Source organism: Oratosquilla oratoria, chromosome 31, assembly GCF_046742065.1.
Source record: "Oratosquilla oratoria isolate Oo_2021 chromosome 31, ASM4674206v1, whole genome shotgun sequence".
Taxonomy (NCBI): Eukaryota; Metazoa; Arthropoda; class Malacostraca; order Stomatopoda; family Squillidae; genus Oratosquilla; species Oratosquilla oratoria.
In genome coordinates, this window is record NC_134807.1 from 32,139,991 (window position 1) to 32,166,159 (window position 26,169).

Below are 26,169 nucleotides of genomic sequence, written 5' to 3' on the forward strand. Positions count from 1 at the left end.
GGAATGGGTGAGATAGTATTTTATGCCTTTGTTTTTGGCTACCTCCCTTGTAAGGGGGAAAAGCCATTGGTATATGTATGTATGTACTTTAACATGAGTATGTATGGTATTGTTTGCTGGCAAGCAGGTTATAGTGTCACTACTTGCTGCATAGGTTGATGTGACAGCAGTTCAAATCCTGGCACATTAAATTCCATGTTACAAAGTCCTCTGTAAAGGGCACCATCCTAGCCTCCTAATAGGGGGGAGTTTGCAACATTAAACTGAGTCACATGTATGGTTTGTTGGAGGAGAAAACAAAAGTTACTGTATTCATTGGTTATCTATCCATCTATATACCAAGGGCTTTTTCCCCTTTATGAGGGAGGTAGCTAAGTTGAAAGGCATGCACCCACTCCCACCTCATCACTCCCACCCATTCCACTCCTATCTACCACCCTTTCCTCCCTCTCATCTAAGCTTCTCATGGGTGACAGATCATTCCTGTTGCTGGCAAGCAGAAGCAATACAATAAGACCTATTACATCCACAGCAAAATCACTTCACTTAGTCAGCAACCCCTCTCCCTACCCTCGTGTGGAAAAAGAGAAGATGGGGAGAAATACCTTTGGGCTCTGTCTAAATATCATAACCATTGCCACCCCATCTCGCCCTTGCATTGCAGTATCATCTATACATAGCCATTCTCAACTTGCCCCTATTTCCTGCCCTCTCCCTTCCTTGCTCAACAGATCTTTCCCTGTTGCTCAAAGCCCCATCCATCCAATTCATCCTTGGTCATCCCCTCTAGTTCACTCCATCCACCTCTGCCTCTGTGTTCATTAGTAAGACAGTTCATTATTTGTATTAACATTGAATTCATAGATTAGGTTTTGTTGACTTGTATTTCAGGTACTGCGTCAAATTTTGTAGTACCTTTAATGAAGCGGCCTTGCTGTGGATGTGCTGTGTCTTGCGACACTGCTTCTGACCCAGGGCAGTGGACAAGGTGCAGCGATGACCCGTCATTCAGAAGGTGCTAAGATAGGAGGGAGGGTGGAGGTGGTGGAGTGTATTCAGGGATGGAATGGGTGGGAATGATTTTATGCCTTTTTCTTTTTGGCTACCCCCCTTGTAAGGGGGAAAAAGCCTTGGTGTATGTATGTATGTATGTATTTCAGGTACAGATAAGACTTGATTATGATTTGTTTTCTTTCATTTTTGGAAGAAAAATGATCATTTCCCCTCTGATATCATCATTTATTATTACAGCCTGAAGCTGTCATATGCACCATTGAGTCTACACAAGTTGCAGTTGATGGTAGATACAGGACGGATAGCCACAGATAAACTCATAGATGTGTCTCAGCTGGTGGCTACAGGGCTGTTCAAGATTTCACCCATGGAGAGAGAGGGTGGCTTTTTACTTGAGGATGAGGTCAGTTTCAATTATTACAAGTTTAGCTCCCAAAGTACACTCATGAAGAATAAGTTTGATTAAAGTTAATCCTTTCAGCTTGTGTGCCATTATTCATAAAGCAAAGGAGACATCCTCACACCATTCACTCCTATTGCATTATTCCTTTTACTCATTCCTGCATCAACTATGGTTTTTTTTTTTTTTTTTTTTTTTTTTTTTTTCTGTACTGAGGTAGTTGCAGTGGGAAGCACTAAGAAAGTAAGTGATAAATGAGAAAAGTGGAGGAGAAATAAGGAAAGATGAGGTGAAAGTAGTTATTAAAATGATGACAGCAGGTAAGGCACCTGGGTTGGATGGATGCCATGCAAATGTTTTAAGAAGGGAGGTACTGTGATGGTGGACTGGCTGGTGAGGTTTAACCTCTTCACTGCGGGGCACATCGCACGTCTGGCAGCATGAGCTGCCCGATGTGCGATGTTGCATCATAATAATCGCATTATAAAAAATAAAGTCAGTGCTCAATCGTTCGTTCTCTTTCACCCGTGTATTTTGATAACCATAGAAAATTGATGAAGCCAGTTTAGAGAGAATGGAGATTATGTAGGTACGACTACAATAAATATAATCAACATCGGCATTATCGAGTACCCACTTGCACCTCATGCGGCCTACGTAGGCATCACCATATGGAAGTGGTTAATGTTTTTCAAAAAAAGGGTAGAGGACTGGTAGAGTGCTTGTAGCAGGATCAGAGGAGGAATTGAGGAAGTTAGTGACAGAGTTTGGGAAGGTGTGCAAACGAAGGAAATTGAAGATAAATGTGAGTCTATACGGGGTGCCCCTATGGACCAGAGCCACACATGATTTTGTCTGTGTTAGAGGGGGACTCAAATGATGACACTTTTATTATACTGTGACTGTCCCTCAGTTATGCTGTCTCTAACCCCTTGTTACTGTCCTGTACCACTTCTCTACATATTCATTTCCTTTTTTCACCTACCCTGTGGTGGGGGATAGAATGCTGCCACCAAGTATTCCCACTTGAATCATAAGAGCCAAGGAAAATGGGATGGGGATTAGGACTTTCCTTCTCCCTGTAGCTCCACAGGGGATATTCCTTATAAAAGTAAAGGCATAAGAGGGTCTAGGAGTTTTCCAACCAGTACCCAAAGGTTTGGGTCTTTTAATGTATGTGGATGTGGTACAGATGAGAGTAAAAGGGAAGAGATAGGCAGTATGTTTGTGAGAAGAAAGATGGATGTGTTGGCTTTGAGTGAAACTAAGTGGAGAGGGAGGGGTGAGTGTAGTTGGGAGGCTCTCAGGAGCGAGGAGAGGACGAGGGAGAGATAGGTAAATGTGTAGTGGAGTGGAAGGAGGTTTCTTCAAGGTTAATGTGGATGAAGATGAAACTGGGAAAGGATATGTGGGTTTTTGTTAGTGCATATGGGCCTAGTAGTGAGAAGAGTGTAGAAGAAAGGGAGGCTTTTTGGATAGATTTAAATGAGTGCATAGAGGGATTAGGGAGAAATGTCAATGTAGTAGTACTGGGAGACCTTAATGCTAGGGTAGGAAATGAAACAATAGACGGAGTGGTTGGGAAGTGTGGAGTTCCAGGAAAGAATTGTAGTGGAGAGTTGATGATGGAGATGTGTCTAGAAATAGACATTTGGGAATGGATGCTAAGAGGAGATTATATGAAGGAATGATTGTGCCGATAGCACTATATGGGGCAGAAACATGGAACATAAGACAGGAAGAGAGAAGGAGTTTGAATGTGTTTAAGATGAGATGTCTGAGAAGTATGATAGGGGTTACAAGGCTGGATAGAGTGAGAAATGAGGTGAGGAGGAGAACAGGAGTGGAAAGGGAGCTGGGAGATAGGGTGGATGAAAGGGTATTGGGATGGTTTGGACACATGGAAAGAATGAGTGAAGAAAGACTAGTAAGAGAGATGTGGAAGGAGTGAACATGAGGGGGCGACCTAGGATGAGATGGATGGTGTGAAGGGGGCTTTGGGGAAGAGGGGAATGTCTGTTGAGGAAGGATGGGAGAAGACAGAAGACAGGGGTGAATGGGGAATGGTTGTATATGGATGATGTTGTGATCCATGAGGTGGAATGGGTGGGGGTTGGGGGAGAGGGAGTATGTGTGAGAAAAATTTGACGCAGCCCAAAGGGATTTCTCCCCATCTACTCCTTTTCTGCATGAGGGGACAGAGAGGGGGGGTTGCTGATTTAATAAAGCAGCCTTGCTGTGGATGTGCTGTGTTTTGCAACACTACTTCTGACCCAGGGCAGTGGACAAGATGCAGGGATCCCCCCCGAGGCCCAGTACTTTGATGTAGTGGGGGGGGCTTCTGTGTAGTAAGGACGGGCTGAGCTGAGGTGCAACCATACTGGAGAGGTCAGCCCTGAGCTACCAGACGAAAACTGAGCCAAAAGATTTTTTTTTTTTTTTTTTTTTTTTTTGGGTGGGGGTGGGGGGGGTGGGGGGATAGTGAATAGATAGGGGGTCCCTCACCCTTTTCCTTTGTGAACTCCCCTATCCCTATCCTTCATATTTGCTACCCTACTCTCCTTTTTCACCATCTTTCTCTAATACTTGTTAAGGAAGGTTCTGGTATCTTGGTGCCTCCCAAGCTACATGTCTGAACCCAGTCAAGTGGGGATATATACCGCGAGGTCACTACTCCCTGCGAGGGCCGAAAGCTCACCGACTGGGGAATGCATGTTTGCGAGGCAGGTACTAGGCTACCGACTTCCTTTCTCCCTATCCAGTACACATGCAGAGTGACTACGCCGAACCCATCCTAAATGGGACAAAACAAAAGAGGACAAACCCCGGGTTGACAAAGTCTCTAACTCATCTCCGAGGCCCTGCATGTGTAAATAGTCATTTCTGGAACCTCCCGACTCTGCAGAGACTTCTTTTATTGCTTGAGGCATCAATTAACTGCAGTATCTTCTTCTATGCATTAATCTTTCTTTCTTAATATATGGTGTGGCCTCATAAATATACACGATCATGGCGGCTGTTCAAACTGACTATTCTAAACCCCCACCACTACCTGATCCTCCTCCTAAACCCCCCGATCCCTCTCCTAATATTGCCAATCCTAATGTTGATGCTATTGACTCAGCAAAAATAAAAACCCCAGTTGATGACTCCGGCTTGAAAAAGGACTTCGGCAAAATCAATCAATCAAATACTGCCCCTAATAGTCATAGAATCTTACATTTAAAATATGTCTCTCTTGATAAGAGTTATACAGACTTGTATGAAAAGTTCCATAAATTTGGACAAATTAAAGAGATCAGAGTTAAACTAACTGACAACTTTAAAGCTTGGCTAGTCTGGATCTCATTTTTTTCTAATCAGGATGCAGCTGCTGCCTGCTTGGATTATAATAATTGCAATTAGAATGAATCTTCGGCCCAACTTGTTGCTAGAGCACCACCTAACCTGGATATCTTTTATCCAGAAAAGCCGGTAGAGGAAAGGAAGGAAAGTGTGCAGAGGCCTCCCAGTCCAGCTAAGTGGCTTATTGTCACTCTTGCAAAAGAATGTGCTAACTTGTTCGAGTTTAGAAGATTCTTGAAGAGTCACCTTGGCTCTGGTAATTTGAATAACGCCCAGGTATCACGATTTGGAAGAAATTCCTTCTTAATTCATGTAAAATCTTATGAACAAGCTGCCATGGTGCTTAACTTGAAACAGAAATCCGACATTAAGGAAGTCAAACCCCACTATACCTTTAGTTATGCCAAAGGATTAATTTTTAATAGAGATCTGTATGACTTTGATGAAGAAGAAATTTTAGACATGTGCCCAACTAATGTTTGGAAGGTTGCTAAAATCCCTCGTTTTTCTATGATTATCCTAAGTTTTTCTGGTGAAGATCTACCTCATTATGTAGAGATAGAAAAAGAGATTGTTTATGTGAAGCAGTTTAAGCCCCGTCCCCTTCAGTGCTTTAACTGGTATGGTTTTGGCCATCCTTCCCACAGATGTGCAAGGGACAAAGTGTGTTTGATATGTGCTCAGCCTGAACACGGGGATTGTTCCCGCCCAACAGTTTGTATAAATTGTAAAGAAGAGCATGATGCCAGAGATAAGAACTGTGTAATTTATAAGAAGGAACAGGAAATACTACTAAAAGCTCATGCAGAATATATAAGTGTAGGACATGCTAAAAGACTATTAACCACTTCAATACGGTGCCGCACACGTAGGCGTCATGAGGAGCAAGTGGATTCGCGACGCTGCCATATCGGCGTCTTGATTATATTTATTGTAGTCGCCCCTGTGTTTTTACATTCTCCCAAATGTGCCCTGAATCCCATTCTCTGTGGTTTTCAAAATTCGTGGGTGAAAGAGAGAACGATCGATATAAGCGGCGACTATATTTTATGATAAGAATATTATTACGTGACGTCATACGGCTGGCATTGGCTGCTGCCCGCGAGATTTAAGTCCCGTACTGAAGTGGTTAAGTAATTCCAAAAGATACAGTGATGTTGTTAAAACAAATAGTAAAGTGGATCAGCCAACTGTAGAACCCAATAGAAATAGAAATGCCAATATGAATTCTTCTGTTAACACTGAACCCAAGCCTCAGTGTAAAACTGTTACTATGAAACCTAATCGTCTTTCTTCTCAACTAGGAATTTCTAATACTTCTGAACCCTCCTCTGCAGAGGTTTCCCCACCCCTTGTTGAAGGGGTGTCCCCTGCCCCATCTGGAGGGGCACCTAAGGTTTCTATTGTAGAAACCTCACAGGCTTCTTCTAAGGAAGCCTCCTCTCAGGCAATCTCTCTTCCAGACTTGGGGGACTCCCCAGTAGAGGGATTGCTGACTAGTGTGCCTCACTCAGTAGAGGTGCACAGAAGCAATGAGGATCAACCAAATGCTGAACCCAAGCCTCAACGTGATAGAGTCACTACTAGACCAAATCGTTCTTCTCCACAACTTGGAAATTGTAGTACTCCTCAACCCTCCTCTGCGGAGGTTCTCCCATCCCCAGTTGAGGGAATGTCTCCTGCCCCATCTAGAGGGGCACCTAAAGTTCCCATTGCTGAAACCCCACAAGGTTCCTTTAATAAAGCCTCCTCTCAATCAGTCAACCTTCCAAACTTGGGGGGACTCCCCAATAAAGGGATCACGGACTGATGTGCCTCACTCAGTTGAGGCGCACAGAAGCAAAGCTATGGAGTCTGAAGCTGTGTGCAGTAAAAGACTCCACAGTCCACCCTCATCTCTATCTTCTTCCCCAAATCGTGATATGCAATCTAAGAAAGGAACTAATAACCCAGACTCTACATCGTCTGTCGGACCATTGTCAGAGAGGAGAATGCCACCCGCGAAAGCAAAGAAATTAGAAAAGAATCCATCTTGTAGACCCTCTCTCTCCCAGACTTCTCTTTCCAGACCAGTAGATCCAAAAAAGAAAAAGAAAACGGTATAATGTCCATAATACAATAGAATATTCAAGGTTTTAATTCTCATCGAGAGCAGGTTCGGATTCTCTTTAAAGAACATGGTGTGTCTGCTATTTGTCTCCAAGAAACTATGCTTGGCGATTTATCCCCTAATGTTGGACTTAATTATCAATTTTACAGATCTCCTCCTATGATTGGGGGCCGTGCCCATGGAGGTACTGGTATCATTGTTAAGAAATCTGTAAACCACAGAAGTGTCCACCTACATTCAGTATTGCAAGCTTGTGCAGTACAAATCTTTACCACTAAATGGATCACTTTATGTTCTTTGTATTTGGAACCTGAACTGGAAGATCGACTCCTAGACATATATAACCACCCCCGTCAGTTTGAGTTAAATGACTTACAATCTTTGGTCGACCAGCTCCCTGAGCCTTTTATTATAATGAGTGACTTTAACGCCAAGCATCCTCTATGGGGTGAATCAAGGTGTGACCCCTGGGGCAATATAATTGAAGAATTTATTGATAATAACGATGTCATTTTGATGAATGACTGTTCCAAAACTAGGTTTGATGTCTTTCACAACTCAAGTTCTGCTATAGACCTAACTGTTTGTTCATCATCCTTAAGATTAGACTACAGTTGGTCAGTAGATGAAGATCTACATGGTAGCGACCACTGGCCTATCCATATCAAATACTTAAAGAACACTCCCTCCTCTTGCTTACCTAAATGGAAGACAGGAGAGGCTAATTGGGAATTATTTAGGAGATCCACAGAGATTAATTATAAGACTAGTGATTTTTGTAGTAACTGATGCATATGATTATCTGGTAGACATGATACTTTCTGGTGCTTTCTCTTCCATTCCTAGGACAGCTGGTAAACCTCAACGCCCAGTAGTCCCCTGGTGGAACGATGAATGTGCTTTAAGCAGAAAGATTACAAGAACTTGCTATAAGATATTGGAGATATCCTTGTTTAGTCAATAAGATAATGTACAGAAGAGCTCGAGCAAAGCAGAAGAAAATCTTCAAGAAAGCAAGGAGGGAATCCTTCATTAAATATATTAGCGAATTGAAATACGACTCTTCCCCTACCTTAGTATGGAATAGGATTCGAAAATTACAAGGAAAGTTTACTCCATCTCCTTTACCCATTCTGAAGATAAATGACTTTTATATCAGATACAAGAGAAGTAGCAGAGGCTTTTGGAAGACATTATGCTGATATTTCAAGCCCACTACATTATTCACATGATTTCAGAAGAATCAGAGCCAAGACCATGATTATTCCTCCTACCAATACGAACTCGGAGGCATATAATCTTCTCTTCACCTTGGATGAAATGGATCATGCTTTATCTTTATCCTCCCCAACCTCTCCTGGAGAGGATGACATTCTTTATTCCATGGTTGGTCACTTATCCATATCGTCGAAGAAATTCCTTTTAAATGTGCTGAACAAATTTTGGTCTTCTGGATCTTCTCCTAAATCTTGGAAGACTTCAATTATCATAGGAATCTTAAAGGCAGGAAAAGACTCTCATGACCCACAAAGTTACAGACCTATTGCTCTCACTAGCTGCATTTGTAAGATCTATGAAAGAATGGTTAATATGCGTTTAGTTTGGTTTTTGGAATCTAAAAATCTCCTATCTAACAGACAGTTTGGATTTAGAAGAAATAAATGCACTCTGGACCCCTTACTTTTTATCACTCGTGAGATTCAGAATGCCTTTGCAATTCAGAACTCAAGCATTGCTGTATTTTTTTTACTTGAAAAATGCCTACGATACTACCTGGCGGGGAGGCATTCTGAAGCAAGTTGCAGAGTGGGGTATCGGGGGTAATATGTTCAATTGTTTAAAGGATTTCTTGTCTGACCGTTATCTAAAAGTCAGAGTGGGCTCTTCTTTCTCTTCAGCATATCTTCAAGAGGAAGGGATTCCCCAAGGAAGTGTTCTGAGTCCTACACTCTTCAGCATAGCCATTAATAGTTTGTTAGAACAAGTTCCCGCAGGAGTTCATGGATTGGCTTATGCTGATGACTTTGCTATTGTGTGCAGCAAATCGACAACACTAGAAACAGGCCAAAAGATTCAAGAGGTTATTAACTTAGCAATAGCATGGGCTAATAGCAGGGGCTTCAGATTCTCTGCTGAAAAACCAAAACCATAAGGTTTTCCAGACTAAGACACAAGAAAGAGATACCAACACTATTCTTAGAGGGTGTCATATTACCATATGAAGATGAAGTAAAATACTTGGGTCTGGTTTTGGACAAAAGGTTGACATTCACTCATCACATAAATGAGGTTGTATACACTGTTAAACAGTGACTTATTATACTAAAGGTAGTGTCTCGTTTCAACTGGGGAGCAGATCGTATAACTTTAATAAGGCTTTACCAAACATTGTGCCTTAGCAAAATGGATTATGGATGTCAAATTTATGGATCGGCATGCAAAACTTCATTAAAGAAGCTTGATATAGTCCACAATATGGCTTTGCGGATCTGTTCGGGAGCCTATAGAACATCTCCAGTGGATAGCTTATATGTGGACGCAGGGAGGAATTAAGCCTTAGATATATATCTCGTGTCTTGACATCAAAAGAGAATCCAAACTTCAAATATGTAAAGCAGCTGGTAGACAGAGCTCCAAGGAAAAATACTCTGCCGAAACCTTTAGAAGTGAGATGTGAAGTTGGGACAAAGAAGGTAGGACTTGTTCCTAATACAATTGCTGAGATCACTCCTCCCAAATTCCCTCCTTGGAACCGATGCCCCACTGTAATACGTCCTCTTAAAAAGAAGAAAAATAGAACTGCTGTAGAGCTAAAAAGTGAATTTTTAGAACATTTATCAGTACATGCTGATTCAATTTTCATTTATACAGATGGATCAAAATCCCAAGATGGTGTTGGTTGTGCTGTTGTATCTGATAGCACAATTTTAAAGAGAAAATTGCCTCATTTTAGCTCTGTTTTTACGGCTGAACTGCAGGCAGTCAGCAACGCCCTCAAATTTGTTTTTAATTCTGTTCCATGCAACAAGAACGTTGTTATTTTTACAGACTCCATGAGCATTTTATCCTCTGTAAATACATTTTTGCCTCTTCACTTTTTAATCCAAGAAATACAGGACTGGTTAATTCTAATCAACAACAGAAAGAAAATAAAAGTAAACTTTTGCTGGGTGCCGTCCCATGTGGGTATCTCTGGAAATGAACAGGCTGATGCTGCAGCCAAAGCCGCCACTAGGCTCAGCCATGTAACAGACCGAAAAGTCCCACATACGGACTTCAAAGAAGTGATTCATTGTTACACAATGGGGAAGTGGCAAGAACAATGGACAAGGCTGGACGGTAGTTATAAACTAAAAGAGATTCACCCCCTGGTGAAACCTTGGAAGTGTCCTCTTTTGGACAGAAGGTCAATTATTGTCTTGACAAGATTGAGAATTGGCCATTCCTACATCATTCATAGATTTTTGATGGCAAGTGGAGCAGAAAGGCTGGCCCCCCAATGTCCCACTTGCCAAGTAGTTTTGACAATTAAACACATTTTAGTTCAGTGCCCTGCATTCTCTAATAAGCACAGGGCAATTTTTTTAACAAATTGATCTTGTAAACAAATTTTAGGGGAGGAAGCTCAAGTGAATAATGTTTTAAAGTTTTTGAAAGACATCGGTTTATTTTATGAAATTTGAGATTGTGTATATGAGTGCTTGTGAGTGTATGTTGTTGTGATGTGCTTTTGTGAATGTTTATTATTTTTACTGTTTTACTTGAATTTTTATGAGATAGATATGCGCTGAATGGCCTACCGGCTCCGGCGCTTGGCCTTTGAGCCAAAAATTTCATAAATCAATCAAGATGCAGGGATGACCTGTCATCCAGGAGATGCCAAGATAAGAGGAAGGGAAGAGGGTGGAGTGTGATTGGGATGGATTGGGTGGGAGTGGTTTTTATGCCTTTGTTTTTTGGCTACCTCCCTTGTAAGGGGGAAAAAAGCCTTTGGTACATGTATGTAAAAGTAAGATGATGAGATGTACAAGGGGAGAAAGTGGCAGCAGACTGGAAGTGAGTATTAAGGGAGAGAGACTGGAGGAAGTGGATAGTTTTAGATATTTGGGTGCAAATATGGAGGGAAAGGGAGGAGTGGAGGTGGAGGTAGAATGTAGCTTGAGAGAAGCGAGTAAATGTTTTGGGGGAGTTAAAAGTGTAATGAGAGATAGACATTTAGGAATGGATGCTAAGAGGAGATTGTATGAAGGAGTGATTGTGCCGACAGCACTGTATGGGGCAGGAACATGGAACATAAGAGAGGAGGAGTTTGTGTTTGAAATGAGGTGCCTGAGAAGTATGATGGGGGTTACTAGGCTGGATAGAGTGAGAAATGAGGTAAGGAGGAGAATGGGGGTGGAAAGGGAGTTGGGAGGTAGAGTTGATGAAAGAGTATTGGGATGGTTTGGACACATGGAAAGAATAAGTGAAGAAAAACTAGTAAAAGAGGCTTGGAAAGCAGAAGTGGAATGAGTACACATGAGGGGTCGACCTAGGATGAGATGGATGGATGGGGAAAAGGGGCATTGGGAAAGAGGGGAAGGTCTGTTGAGGAAGGATAGGAGAGGACAGAAGATAGAGGGGAATGGAGAATTGTTGTGTATGGATGATGCTGTGATGCATGAAGAGGAGTGGGTGGGGGATGGGAGGTGAGGGAGTATGTGTGAGAAATAAATTGACGGAGCCTGAAGGGATTTCTCCCTGTCTTCTCCTTTTATGTATGAGGGGACAGAGTGTGGGGTCGCCGATTTAATGAAGTGGCCTTGCTGTGGATGTGCTGTGTCTTGTGACACTGCTTCTGACCCAGGGCAGTGGGTGAGATGCATCTAGGAGGTGCCAAGATAAGAGGAGGATGAGAATGGAGTATGTTAGAGATGGAATGGGTGGGAATAGTTTTTATGCCTTTGTTTTTGGCTACCTCCCTTATAAGGTATATGTATGTATGGATTAGGAAAAGGCTTGTGACATGGTAGACAGGAAGGCACTGAAGGAGGTATTGCAGATATATGGGATAGAAGGAAAGCTTTTAAGAGCAGTCAAGAGTTTTCACAAGAGTAGTAGAGCCTGTGTTAGAATTAGAAATGGAGAAAGTGAGTGGTTTGAGGTAAAGTTGGGACTTTACCAGGGGTGTGTTATGTTGCCTTGGCTGTTCAATTTATACATGGATAGGGTGGTATGAGAAGTAAACACAAGGGTAATGGGCCAGGGATTGGAGATGGTTAAAGAAAATGGGAGATGAGCTAGTTTTTGTTTGCTGACAACACTGCATATGTAGTAGGATCAAAGGAAGTTAGTGATGGAATTTGGGGAAGTATGCAAAAGGAGGAAGTCGAGAATAAATGTGGGCAAAAGTAAGGTGATGAGATATACAAGGGGAGAGGATGGCAGCAAATTGGAAGTGAACATAACATAAGAACATAAGAAATAAAGGAGACTGCAAAAGACCATAAGGCCTACACTAGGCAGCTCCGTATCCATCACCACCTGTCGTCCCCATCCATAAAGTTGTCTAATCGTTTTTTAAAACAACTGATAGTTTCAGCGCTTACTACGTGGTTACTAAGTTTATTCCATTCATCGACCACCCTATTTGTAAACCAATTCTTGCCTATTTCCTTCTTAAATCTAAATTTGTCCAGTTTATACCCATTACTGCGAGTCCTGCCCTGTTGTTTTATTATGATGACCTTGTTTGCATCACCCTTGTTATAGCCTTTGATCCACTTGAACACTTCTATTAGATCACCCCGCACTCTGCGTCTTTCCAGAGAGTGTAAGTTTAGGTGCCTAAGCCTCTCTTCGTAAGGCAAATTTCCGAGTCCTTGTATCATTTTGGTCATTCTTCTCTGTACTGATTCTAGTGAATTTATGTCCATTTTGTAGGACGGAGACCAAAACTGTACCGCATAGTCCAGGATGGGTCTAACTATTGCTAGATAGAGTTTAATAATTACCTCTGCACTTCTATTTGTTACCGTCCTAGCAATGAAGCCTAATGCTCTGTTTGCTTTATTTCTGGCGCTAATGCACTGCTTCCTGGTTTTAAGGTCCGGACTCACCAGAACTCCCAAGTCCCTCTCGCACTCAGATTTTTCTAAAAACGTGTCATCTAAGTTGTATCTATTTTCGGGGTTGTGTAGCCCTACGTTTAACACGCTACACTTAGAGATATTGAAGTTCATTTGCCATTTCACCGACCATGTTAACAGTTTATTAAGATCATCCTGCAGAATCTGGGCGTCTTCTCCTGACCTAATTAGGCGTCCTATTTTAGTGTCGTCCGCAAACTTACTAACATCACTATTTAACCCATCGTCTAAGTCGTTTATATACATAATGAACAATAAGGGACCCAAAACCGAGCCCTGGGGGACCCCGCTAGTAACATTGCCCCACCTAGATTTTATTCCATTTATGGTGACCCGCTGTTTTCTGTTACTAATCCAAGCTCTAATCCATTCTAACACTTTTCCTCCTATGCCATGGGCTTTGATTTTATTTAGTAGTCTCTGGTGTGGCACTTTGTCGAACGCTTTGCTAAAGTCAAGGTAAATAACATCGTAATTTTCATTGTTGTCTGACGCCTTATATACCTTAGTGTAAAAGGATAGAAGATTAGTCACGCATGACTTACCTTTGGAGAAACCATGCTGTGAATCACGAATTAAATTATGCCCTTCAATGTGTTCTCTGAGTCTATTTACTATTATTGATTCAAGCATCTTTCCTATAACCGACGTCAAACTGATTGGCCTGTAGTTGCATATGGTCGATCTATCTCCCTTCTTAAAAACAGGAACAACGTTTGCCTGCCTCCAAGCAGTTGGAACAGAACCAGTGTCTACCGATTTATTGAATATTTCAGTTAACCGGTCGCAGATTTCAAATCTACACTCCTTAAGCATTCTTGGAAAAATTTCGTCCGGACCCGGAGATTTTGTAGCTTTAAGTCTGTCAATCTGCTTGATAACTTCTTCTTTACTAATGCTGATATTAGTTAGGCTATTCTCTTCATCCCCTCTGAAAATCGGATCACAGTCAGGTACTTTATCTAACCTCTCATTAGTAAACACCGATAGAAAATAATTGTTAAACTCCTCACTCATTTTTTCTTCCGATTCTATCATGACATTTTCATCGTTTTTAATTGGTCCTATTCTTTCTTTATTTTTTGTTCTATAGAGGTGAAAGAAACCCTTTGGGTTGGATTTTGCTTGACTGGCAACCTTGATTTCATTATTACGTTTCGCTGAACGTGTATTCCTTTTAACCAGCTTTGCCATTTCGTTATATCTTGATCTAAGGTGTGATTCCCCGTTTTTTATTTTTACGTAAAGTCCTCTTTTAATTCCGATCTCATGTTTCAATCTGTCCGTCATCCATTTGGGAGTATTACTATTTTTTCGTATTGACTTTAGGGGGATAAATGTGTTTTGTGCATTAATAATTAGATCTGCCAGATTGCTATACATCTCATCCAAAGTACTGACCTGATTTTTGGGCCGTCGCCCCGAATCGACCTGACCCAAGGCACGCGCATCACTCTCTTTGACCCAGACCTGACTTAAGGTATGTGTAGTTCTCTCTTTGACCCAGACCTGACCCAAGGTACGCGTATCCTCCTTGACCCACTTCTGATTATCAGCCCCGCAACGAGAATCAAGAATGTTTGAAACGTCCGGATTGTTTTTCGTATTCAATTTCAAATAGGTTTTTATATTGTCAAAGTTTGCTTTCCTGAAGTCTGGTACTTGAACGTTATTTGTACTTTTTATTTTTTCCCAAATAATATTAAATCTTATTTCTTGATGATCGCTAAAGCCTAGACTATCGCCCACTATTATGCTGCTAATTTGGTGCTCATTATTTGTTAGAATTAGGTCCAGGGTATTTTGTCCCCTCGTAGGATCGGTAATCATTTGTTTTAGGAAATTATCCTGCACCACATCTAGGAATTGTTTCGCTTCATGATCTCCTATTAAAGTTTCCCAGTCAATGTTTCTATAGTTAAAATCTCCCATGATTACAACGTTTTTGTACTGGGACGCTCTGTGAATTTCATGAATTAGGGAATCAGTCTGCTCAATGCTAAGGTTAGGAGGTCTATACAAGACGCCAATAATAACTTTCTTATTCTTGCCTATAATCTCTACCCAAATAGATTCCGTACAGTCCTCTTCCTTAATCGAATTGTTGATAATACAGTTTAATGTATTTTTAACGAAAAGTGCTACACCTCCCCCATTCCTGCCGACCCTATCCTTATGAAAAAGTATTAAGTGAGTATTAAGGGAGAGAGACTGGAGGAAATGGATAGCTTTAGATATTTGGGTGCGAATGTGGCAGGAAAGGGAGGAGTGGAGTAGAATTTAGATTGAGAGAACCAAGTAAATATCTTGGGGGTTTAAAAAGTGTAATGAGAAATAGACATTTGGGAATGGATGCTAACAGATTGTATGAAGGAAAGATTGTGCCATCAGCACTGTATGAGACAGAAACATAGAACATAAGAGTGGAAGAGTTTAAATGTGTTTGAGATGAAATACCTAAGAAGTATGGTAGGGGTTACTATGCTGGATAGAGTGAGAAACGAGGTGGAAGAGAACAGGTGTGGAAAGGAAATTGGGAGATAGGGTTGATAAAAGAATATTGGGATGGTCTGAACACATAGAAAGATTGAGTGAAGAAATATAAGTAAGACAGGTGTGGAAGGCAGAGGTGGAAGGAGTGAACATGAGGGGGCAACCAAGGATGAGATGGATGGATGAGGTAAAAGGGGCATTGGAAAAGAGAGGAATGTCTGTTGAGGAAGGAAGGGAGAAGACAGAAGATAGGGGTAAGTGGAGAATTGTTGTGTATGGATGATGCTGTGATGCATTGAAGGGTGCGGGATGAGGGGAGGGGGGAATGTGTGTGAATGATATTTTGATGCAGCCCAAACCACTGAGAATTTACGTAAAATTGAAGGCAAAACACAGAGCTCCAGAAATGTATTCCTTCCCGTCAAATCTCAAACAGCACCAAACCTGGAAACACTGCATGCCCTGGTGGCAGCCAACCTTGGTCTCGCTGCCAGGTATATGAAAAAATATCTGGCTCACTTGGGATATTGAGGGCGAGGGACTTCCAATTTGTGGCATAAGTATTGACGTCAGCATTATCACATCCAAACTTATGGTGGGTATTGTATATATACATATATATATATATATATATATATATATATATATATATATATATATATATATATATATGTATGTTCGTATGTATGTATACATGTATATATATAAAGGTGCCAAGATATGAGGGAGGGAAGAGTGTGGAGGGAAGTGGAGTGTATTCGGGACGGAATGGGTGGAAGTGATTTTTATACCTTTGTTTTTTGGCTACCTCCCTTGTAAGGGAGAAAAAGCCTTGGTATATGTGTGTCTATATATATATATATATATATATATATATATATATATATACACACACACATACATATACCAAGGCTTTTCCCCCTTCCAAGGGAGGTAGCCATATATATATATATTTACCATGTATTTACCAGGGCAGTGGACAAGGTGCAGGGATGACCCGTCATCCAGGAGGTGCTTAGATAAGAGGGAGGGTGGAGGGGTGTGTAGTGTATTCAGGACGGAATGGGTGGAAATGATTATATGCCTTTACCTTTTTGGCTACCTCCCATGTAAGGGAAAAAAAGCCTTGGTATATGTATGTACGCAGCCCGAAGGGATTTCTCCCCGTCCTCGCCTTATATGCAAAGGGGGACGGAGAGGGGGGGGTCGCCGATTAAATGAAGCGGCCTTGCTGTGGATGTACTGTGTCGTGCGACACTGCTTCTGACCCAGGGCGGTGGGCAGGGTGCAGGGATGACCCGTCATCCAGGAGGTGCTCAGATGAGAGGAAGGGTGGGAGGGGTGTGGAGGGTATTTAGGGATGAAATGGGTGGGAGTGTTTTTATGCCTTTCCCTTTTTGGCTACCTCCCTTGGAAGGGGGAAAAAGCCTTGGTATATGTATGTATGTATGTATATGTATGTATGTATATCTATCTATATATATATACAGTCACTATCCGTGTTACGACGTACATGAGTTACGACCACCCATACTTACGACCACATCTAAAAGATGCCTATTATGAGTTTACTGTATATGTCTGGCAGCACAGCACGTAAGATAGCTGTGGCAGCCTATTAGCATCTAGACCTCCTAGAAGACGTAATCTACCACCAAAATCTCCTAGACATTCATCTACCACCTCTGCTTATACTATCGGCACGACACCGATGCATTTCGGTGCAGTCAGAGTAGCCTGGTACTCGACCTGACATCTCCACGCACCTGGTCACTACGGGTCAGGTCGCTATTGTCCAGGCAGACACCTCACTCGCAGTTGGACGCTCACGAACCCTAAAGGATTGCCACCAAGCCAAGCATTGATACACATTATATTTAAATCCCTTTCCTACGGGATATGTCTATCCTGTCCAACCTCGGACAACTGTATGTCATTTGTAAATATGTATATGCAATGTATAAGGTAGTTAAAACCTATCCTGATCGCTAATATTTGCTAAAACTGCATCTTGTAAATAAATATTATCTCGTCGGCAACCTAACCACGAGCCATGTATATAAGCACCTCCTGTCACCAAATAAAGAAGAGAAAGACCACAGAGAGAGACAGAGCTACACGTGCTCCGCTGCTTTTATTTCAAAGTCTCCGAACACCGCTCAACTACGACCACGTACTACCACAACTCATATGTTGAGATACCATCCAACAAGCCCAGCATCTCGTACGACAGTTATGGCAGAGATGGAAAAGTTACAATACATGTGGTTGGAAGGTAATAGGCAAAGAAATATAAAAGTGATGTTGCAGGCAGTGCAAAGTAAGGCTATAAGTTAATTTCGCATGTTGAAAGAACGTGCAGGTGAAGAATATGCTTCACATGAATTCATAGCGAGTGCTGGGTGGTTTCGTCGCTTTCGAGAGCGTTACCAGGTTCACCACGTGTTGTCGAAAGGTGAGGCTGCTAGCAGTGATTCGCCTGCAGCTAAGGCATTTGTGGTTAAGAATGAAAGATAATTACATACTTACAGCCACGTCTATTATGAGTTTACTAATAAGAATACTCTATAATAAGTATTTTCTTTCTTTAACCTACCATATCATATTAATAACTAAGCAAATGAAAACAATGCTGTATACAACTGTAGGAGAGAAGCCAAATGCAGAGTATGGGATCCAATGTATTTAACATTTCGCCCAGCAGGGCTTCTTCAGAAATAACTTAGTGGACAAACATCTGACTCCTTATATAACCCAAACTTGCGGAGAGAAATGAACATGAAACTGGTGTAAACACAATTTGCGCAAATTGCTTGTTACTTTGTTATTAAAATTGCTAAAGGTTTATTTATTGTAAAAAATCCATTGTTTTGATTTATATTATCAATGAGAGATATAAAAGCAGATTCAAAACATCTACGTTTAATAGTATGGTTTTCATATTTAACATTCTTAGAATTATTCCAGTCAGCATTGTGGCCTGTACCTCGAACCACTCACTCTTTCCATTTCTAATCGTGACACATGCTCTACTACACTCTTAAAAACTCTTGACAGCTCGTAAAAGCTCTCCTCCTATCCTGTATATCTGCAAAACCTCCCAGAGTGCCTTCCTGTCTACCCTATCATAAGCCTTTTCCAGATCCATAAAAGCCCAAAAAACATCCTTTCCTTTTCCTATAGCTATCTCACATATATATATATATATATATATGTATATATACATATATACATACATATATATATGAGTGCAAGGGTGGTGAGTTAAACACAGAGAACAGTTGGAGTTTTATTCACTGACGTTTCGTCCTTACCAGGACATTCTCAAAGTACATTTATATATATATATATATATATATATATATATATATATATATATATATATATTATATATATATATATATATATAAATATATATAAATAAATATATATATATATATATATATATGTATATGCCATTATATGATAGACTTAATAGTTTGTACCTTTTTCTTGGATCCGTATTACATTTTCTTTATTTATTTCCAGGGCTTAGATATATTCAAGGCTAAGGTAAATTTGGAAGTACAGTGGGCAAGTGAAGCAGTTATTGCAGCAGTAGAACGAAATGGTGGTATTATAACCACTGCCTATTATGACCCTATAAGCCTTGATGCTGCTGTTCAGCCAGTAACATTCTTTAAAAGAGGTATGTACACAAATCCCAAGTCTTTTGCATGAGACCTGTGTTTCCCAGGTAAACAGCACCCATTGGATTGGTTAGGCAATGTAAGATAATTGTTCAGTGTCTTCTGTGTGAAGGTTGCATCTGGAGCAGTTTGTGACCATGGCTGGGTCTATTTTGTGTTTATATTAGTTTTAGTGCTGGATTTTGACCTAAATGTAGTCATACTAGTGTGGTTGGTGCTTCTCTTGTGAGGGATTTTTGTGTTGGGCTAATGTCTGGAGGGGTCTTTGAGTGTTTGTTTCATGATTTGAGTGTGATGGGGAGGGGAGATCACCATTTAAGTGAAGCAAACCTGCTGTGAATGTGCTATGTCTTGCTGCATTGCTTCTGACCTGGGTAGTGACCAGGAGACAGAAATAACCTCTCATTCATGAGGAGCTAAGATAAGAGGGGAACAGGGGTGGTGGATGGAAGTGGGTGAGAGTGGGTGTGTCACTTTGACTTGGCTACCTCCCTTATAAGGGGGAAAAGCCCTTGGTATAAAGATAGATAAATGTTCACTATAAACCCACTATCGGAGAAATAATAACGGAAAATACGGGGAAACTGTATATTTCGACTACTATCTGTAGTCCTCTTCTGCTGAAGAGGACTACAGATAGTAGTCGAAATATACAGTTTCCCTGTATTTTCCGTTATTATTTCTCCGATAGTGGGTTTATAGTGAACATTTACAAATGTGTTATAACATACCAATTTCCAATAGATAAATGTGTTGTGTGGTGCATGTGGAAGTATATTGTAGATGTTTGAGTAGTATGCTGCTGGAGTATTTTTTTCTTTGTTGTGTTCAGTTGGTTGTGCTTGTATGATGTAATAAAATGGGTGAGTTAGGTTCAGGGCTCTTGCATAGAACTGTGTAATTGGTTTTCATGTTATGTTCTGTGGGGAGGATTTTGATTTCTGTGTGCAAATCTTCTTGAGGGTTGGTTTTGATATATCCTGTTATTATTCTCACTGCTTTGTTTTGTATAGTTTGCAAGGTGTGTATGCTTGTTTTCCTAATTGTGAGGAACCATATCATTGAAGCACTTATTTCAAGGGATTGAACTTTATTATTGCTAATTTAGATTGTAACTTATTGTTCTTAAAAGATCTTTTCAGTATTGATTAAAAAAATTAGGGAAGACATGCATTAGGTATTTGGTATGTTTGTGCAATTCTTGTTACACACACAAAAAGGGCCTCTGATTTTATTCACATTATATCTCATCCCAACAGGTGAGCCTATCCCACGTCGTATGCTTCCACCTCAGCACTTGATAGATTACTACAGTGATCCATGCAACCGTGGTTACCTGGCAGACCCAAAACTGGTTGCAGAGCATCGTTTGGTACTGGCACAGGTAATGATAGATCAAATGGGGAGTAAATGAAATGCAGGATCAGTTTGTGCATGTGTGTGTTGTTTATTTGTGTGCATGTGTGTGTGCACATGTATTTACCTAGTTGTATTATACAGGAAGGGGAGCTATGCTCCTAGTGACCATCTTTGTATCTTGCAACATCTAGTTTGTTCTTAAATTCTTGTATGGTGTTTGCACACACTATTGTTTTATTCAATTTGTTCCAGACATCCACCACTCTGTGTGGATTTTTTTTTTTTTTTTTTTTTTTTTTTCTCTCCTCTCTCTCTCCTCTCCTCAGATTTCTTCTATAACTATCCTTTTTGAGTTTCTTTCCATGTCCCTTTGTTTTTCTTTTATCCTACTTTGATAAGTCTTCTCTGTCAAGAGTTTCCATGCCTTTCATGATTCTGTAAATGGCCAATAGATCGCTTCTTTCTTTTCTTTGTTCCAGGGTTGGTAGTTCCAGTTTAGCCAATCTTTGTTCGTATGCCAATTTTGAAAGTGTTGGTGCCATCTTTATCATTGCTCTTTGGATTCTTTCTATTTTCCTCATATTCTTTTTTGTACTAGGTGTCCATAGTGTCATAGGGTACTCTAGTCTAGGTCTTATCAGTATGACTACCATTTTATTTTACCATTACTTCATCCAAGTAATTAAAAGCTACCTTTATTGATCTTAGTAAATTGTAGGTTTCTCCAACTGTTTTGTTTATATGCTTGTCTGGGGACATGTCTTTGCTGATAATTACTCCTAGGTCCTTTTCTGAACTAACTTTCTTTACTCCCTTTGTACCAGTTTTAGATACTTGGGTGCAAATGTGGCAGGAAAAGGTGGAGTGAAGGTGGAGGTAGAATGTAGATTGAGAGAAGCGAGTAAATGCCTTGGTGGATTGAAGAGTGTAATGAGGAATAGACATTTGGGAATGGATGCTAAGTGGAGACTGTATGAAGAAATGATTTTGCCAACAGCACTGTATGGGGCAGAAACATGGAACATAAGAGAGGAAGAGAAAAGGAGTTTGAATGTGTTTGAGGTGAGGTGCCTGAGAAGTATGATAGGGGTTACTAGGCTAGATAGAATGAGAAATGAGGAGGTGAGGAGAACTGGGGTTGATAGGGAGTTGGGAGGTAGGGTTGATGAAAGAGTATTGGGATCGTTTGGACACATGGAAAGAACGAGTGAAGAAAGACTCGTAAAAGAGGTATGGAAGGCAAATGTGGGGGGAGTGAACATGAAGGGACGTCCTACGATGAGGTGGATGGATGGGGTGAAGGGGGCTTTGGGGAAGAGGGAAATGTCTGTTGAGGAAGGACGGGAGTGGACAGAAGGGAGAATGGTTGTATATGGATGATGTTGTGATGCATGTGGTGGAATGGGCGGGGGGATGGGGGGTGAGGTAGTATGTGTGAGCAAAATTTGACGCAGCCCGAAGGGATTTCTCCCCGTCTTCTCCTTTTATGCATGGGGGGGGATGGAGAGGGGGGTCGCCGATTTAATGAAGCGGCCTTGCTGTGGATGTGCTGTGTCTTGCGACACTGCTTCTGACCCAGGGCAGTGGACAAGGTGCAGGGATGACCAGTCATCCAGGAGGTGCTAAGATAAGAGGGAGGGTGGAGGGGTGTGGAGTGTATTCAGGGATGGAATGGGTGGGAATGATTTTATTCCTTTTCCTTTTTTGGCTACCTCCCTTATAAGGGGGAAAAAGCCTTGGTATGTATATGTATGATTTTTTTTTTTTTTTTTTTTTTTTCCACCCCCAGTTTTGACTCCATTCCCAGACTTTGTCCAGGTCTTTCAGTAGCGATTCACAGTCTTTCTGTACTTTCTTCAGTAGTTTTGTGTCATCTGCAAAGAAGTTCATGTAACCTTCTAGACCTTCATCCATGTCATTTATATATATATATATATATATATATATATATATATATTCTCTTGTAAACATACGAGGTTGAAGGCTAAAGAGGATTCATTGTTGATTATTTTATTATGTGTAGCTTCGATACAACGTACAATCTTTTTGTCTTCAAATTTGACGTATCTTAGTAGTTGTCCTATTGTGGCCGACGTTTCGGAACTTCCTGGTTCCATCTTCTGGGCGATCTGATGTGCAGTGTCTGTGGATGTCGTATTTATTCATGGAGTTGGGATCATAAGGCTTCTTGCAGGAAGAGGTCTCCTCTGATTGGTTGCCTAGGACCAATAGGGGAGCCAGGTTACTGGAGTAACCGGCTCCCCTATTGGTCCTAGGCAACCAATCAGAGGAGACCTCTTCCTGCAAGAAGCCTTATGATCCCAACTCCATGAATAAATACGACATCCACAGACACTGCACATCAGATCGCCCAGAAGATGGAACCAGGAAGTTCCGAAACGTCGGCCACAATAGGACAACTACTAAGATACGTCAAATTTGAAGATAATCATCAGTGAATCCTCTTTAGCCTTCAACCTCGTATGTTTACAAGAGAATATACTACCTGGCTACACCAATATATATATATATATATATTGTGTGTGTGTGTGTGTGTGTGTTCGTGTATATGTATATATATGTATATATATATATATATACATATATATATGTATATATATATATATATATACATGCACACTGAATGGTTCCCAGTGATCAATTAATATCTTTTTCAACCACAAATCACTTTTAATTCCATGCCATCGCAATCGAGACTGAGAGTCGCTCGAAGGAGGCATCCGCTGGAAATTGAAATGTGGATGAGCTGAGGATTCGAACCCAGCTAACCCGTAACAAAGTTACAGTGACGTAAACCAATCTCTCTTGATAGCATATTGGTTTACGTCACTGTAACTTTGTTACAGGTTAGCTGCTTTCGAATCCTCGGCTCGTCCACATTTCAATTTCCAACAGATGCCTCCTTCGAGCGACCCTCAGTCTCGATTGCGAAGGCATGGAATTAAAAGTTATTTGTGGTTGAAAAATATAATATATATATATATATGTACATATATATATATATATATATATATATATATATATATAATATATATATATATATATATATATATATATATATATATATATATATATATATATATATATATATATCAAGCATTATCAGAGCCAATACTGAGCCCTGTGGGACTCCATTTATCATTTATTCCACGGTCAAGTTTTTATCTCTGAGCACCACTCATTTTTCTCCCATGCAAGAAATCTTCTATCCATTTCTGTAATTTTCTTTGTACACCTGTTGTGTCGAGTTTTCTTAATAGTTTTTTGTGTGGTACTTTATCAAATGCCTTTTGTAAGTCCAGGAAAGCACAGTCTGCCCATCCGTCCTTTTTTTGCATTATATCTATTAACCTTGAATAAAAAACTTATTGTGCTCTTCCAGATGTTTAGTCCATCTACTTTTGATGACTTTTTCACAGATTTTAGCTATTGTACACGTGTATTTACTTAGTTGTATCTTACGGGAAGGGGAGCAATGCTCGTGGTTTCCCATCTTTGTATCATGCAGTGTCTAGTTTGCTCTTAAATTCGTGTATGGGTGTTGCACATACTATTGTTTTGTACAATTTGTTCTAGATGTTTACCACTGTGTGGATTTTTTTTTTTTTTTTTTTTTTTTTCCATCTCTCTTCTATAACTATCCTTTTTGAGTTTTTATCATGTCCTTTTGTTTCTCTTGTCCCAATTAAGTAAGTCCTCTCTATCAAAGTCTTTCATGCCTTTCATGATTCTGTAGATGGGCAGAAGGTTGCCTCTCTTCTTTGTTCCAAAGTTGGTGTGTGTGTGAGAGAGATCTAATTGTAGTATAAAGGGTTGGAGCTATGCTCATGATGTCCTCTCTCTGTAACTCTATCTGTCTAACTTTGCATTAAATCTTGTATGTTATGTGCCTGAATTATATCTTTTAAATCATTCTATAAATTGATCCATCCATGTGGAAATCTGTACCTCCTGCCACCTTTTAAGCAATTTGTCTATTTTTTTGTTCACTTTTGTTTTTAGGATATATGCCCCATGGGGCTACAGATGATGATGTGATTGCATGAGGAGGAATGGGCGGGGGGGGGGGGGGTAATATGTGTGAGTAGATTTTGACGCAGCCCGAAGGGATTTCTCCCCGTCCTCTCCTTATATGCAAGGGGGGAACGGAGAGGGGGGGTCGCCGATTAAATGAAGCGGCCTTGCTGTGGATGTGCTGTGTCTTGCGACACTGCTTCTGACCCAGGGCGGTGGGCAAGGTGCAGGGATGACCCGTCATCCAGGAGGTGCTCAGATGAGAGGGAGGGTGGGAGGGGTGTGGAGTGTATTTAGGTATGAAATGGGTGGGAGTGTTTTTATGCCTTTCCCTTTTTGGCTACCTCCCTTGAAAGGGGGAAAAAGCCTTGGTATATGTATGTATGTCTATTTTTTACTTTTCGCTATGACCTCTTGTTCTTTCATGCCATACCAGCAATCTTCTCTGTCCATTTTTGTATGCCTTCTTCTGTTGTAAATATTATCATATCATCTCTCTTTGCTCCTCCAATGTGGGTAGTCCCTTTTTTTTCAGCCTCCTCGTTTGTTTATGAGCTAGACTTAGGATCATTTTGGTTGGATCCATTTGGGTTCTATTTTTCTTATATATAGTGGTGTGGCTACCACATGAAAATATATTTTTGTATTGCAACCATGCCACTATTTCATACTCAAAATCTAGGGCAAATTAGACTTTCAGAATATAGTGGCCAGACCTTTTTTGTGTTGGTATTGTCTTAGTGCCATTTATCTTTGAACATTTTGTTTTAATTGTTAACCTTTGTAGTAAGGACATGCTTACTTCTTTTATAAGGTGGAGGGGCCCCTTGGTATGTAGATAGATGATGATGATGATATGGTTTAACGTTGCAAACTCCCCCCCTATCGGAAGGCTAGGACGGTGCCCCTTACATAGGACTTTGTAGCTCAGAATTTAATAAACTATGTCCTTGGTTCAACATCGCTGGTGGTGGGGTTCGAATCGCCATCCCCTCAACCATTGCCGCAATTAACAACGCCCTAACACAACAAAGCATCTATATACATGAAGGGCTTTTTCCCCCTTTTAAGGAAGGTAGCCAAATCAAAGACATGCACCTACTCCCACCCATTCAACTCCTATCCTTTTAACCCCCACCTATTCCCACCCATTCAACTCCCACCTGTTCCACTCCAGTCCAAGTCAAGTGAATGAAATGTATTTTCACAGAAACGTAATTGTAAATTTAATGTATTTTTTTTACAGAAATATGGTTATGATCTACCTGATGTGGGTAGCACCTCAGACCAAGGATGGCTTTTAGAGAGGAAGGATCCACGTCAAGTGTTTTATGGCCTTGAACCTGGGTGGATCATCAGCTTGAAGGACAAGAAAATTATCAAACCACTGGACCCAGAACTAAAAGAGTTTTATTCTTCTTGATTCTCTTACCATATCATATAACTGTAAATAGGAAATGAATTTCATGAGCATGTTGAGTTTTTGTTACCCCCATTCTTGTCATGGACTCTAAAGTGCTTCCATCAAACAGAGAAGAGAGTGCAAAATATAGGAGAAGAGGGAGATTGTGAATGGATAAAAGGCTGAAATAGCTC

General features: G+C 40.7%; 1 protein-coding gene across 2 annotated transcripts in view; it reads left to right on the plus strand.

Annotated features, from left to right (window-relative positions):
- The window catches only part of mRpL15 (mitochondrial ribosomal protein L15), a 34,078-nt gene extending 8,032 nt beyond the window's left edge, over window positions 1-26,046 (plus strand). For both annotated transcript variants that reach the window (XM_076213451.1, XM_076213452.1), the window contains exons 4-7: window positions 1,252-1,417; window positions 19,019-19,178; window positions 20,439-20,563; window positions 25,820-26,046. In XM_076213451.1, coding sequence (XP_076069566.1) covers window positions 1,252-1,417; window positions 19,019-19,178; window positions 20,439-20,563; window positions 25,820-25,996 — 628 coding nt within the window. In that variant the 3' untranslated portion in view covers window positions 25,997-26,046. The remainder of the gene's footprint in view (window positions 1-1,251; window positions 1,418-19,018; window positions 19,179-20,438; window positions 20,564-25,819) is intronic.
- The last annotated feature ends 123 nt before the right edge of the window (window positions 26,047-26,169 follow it).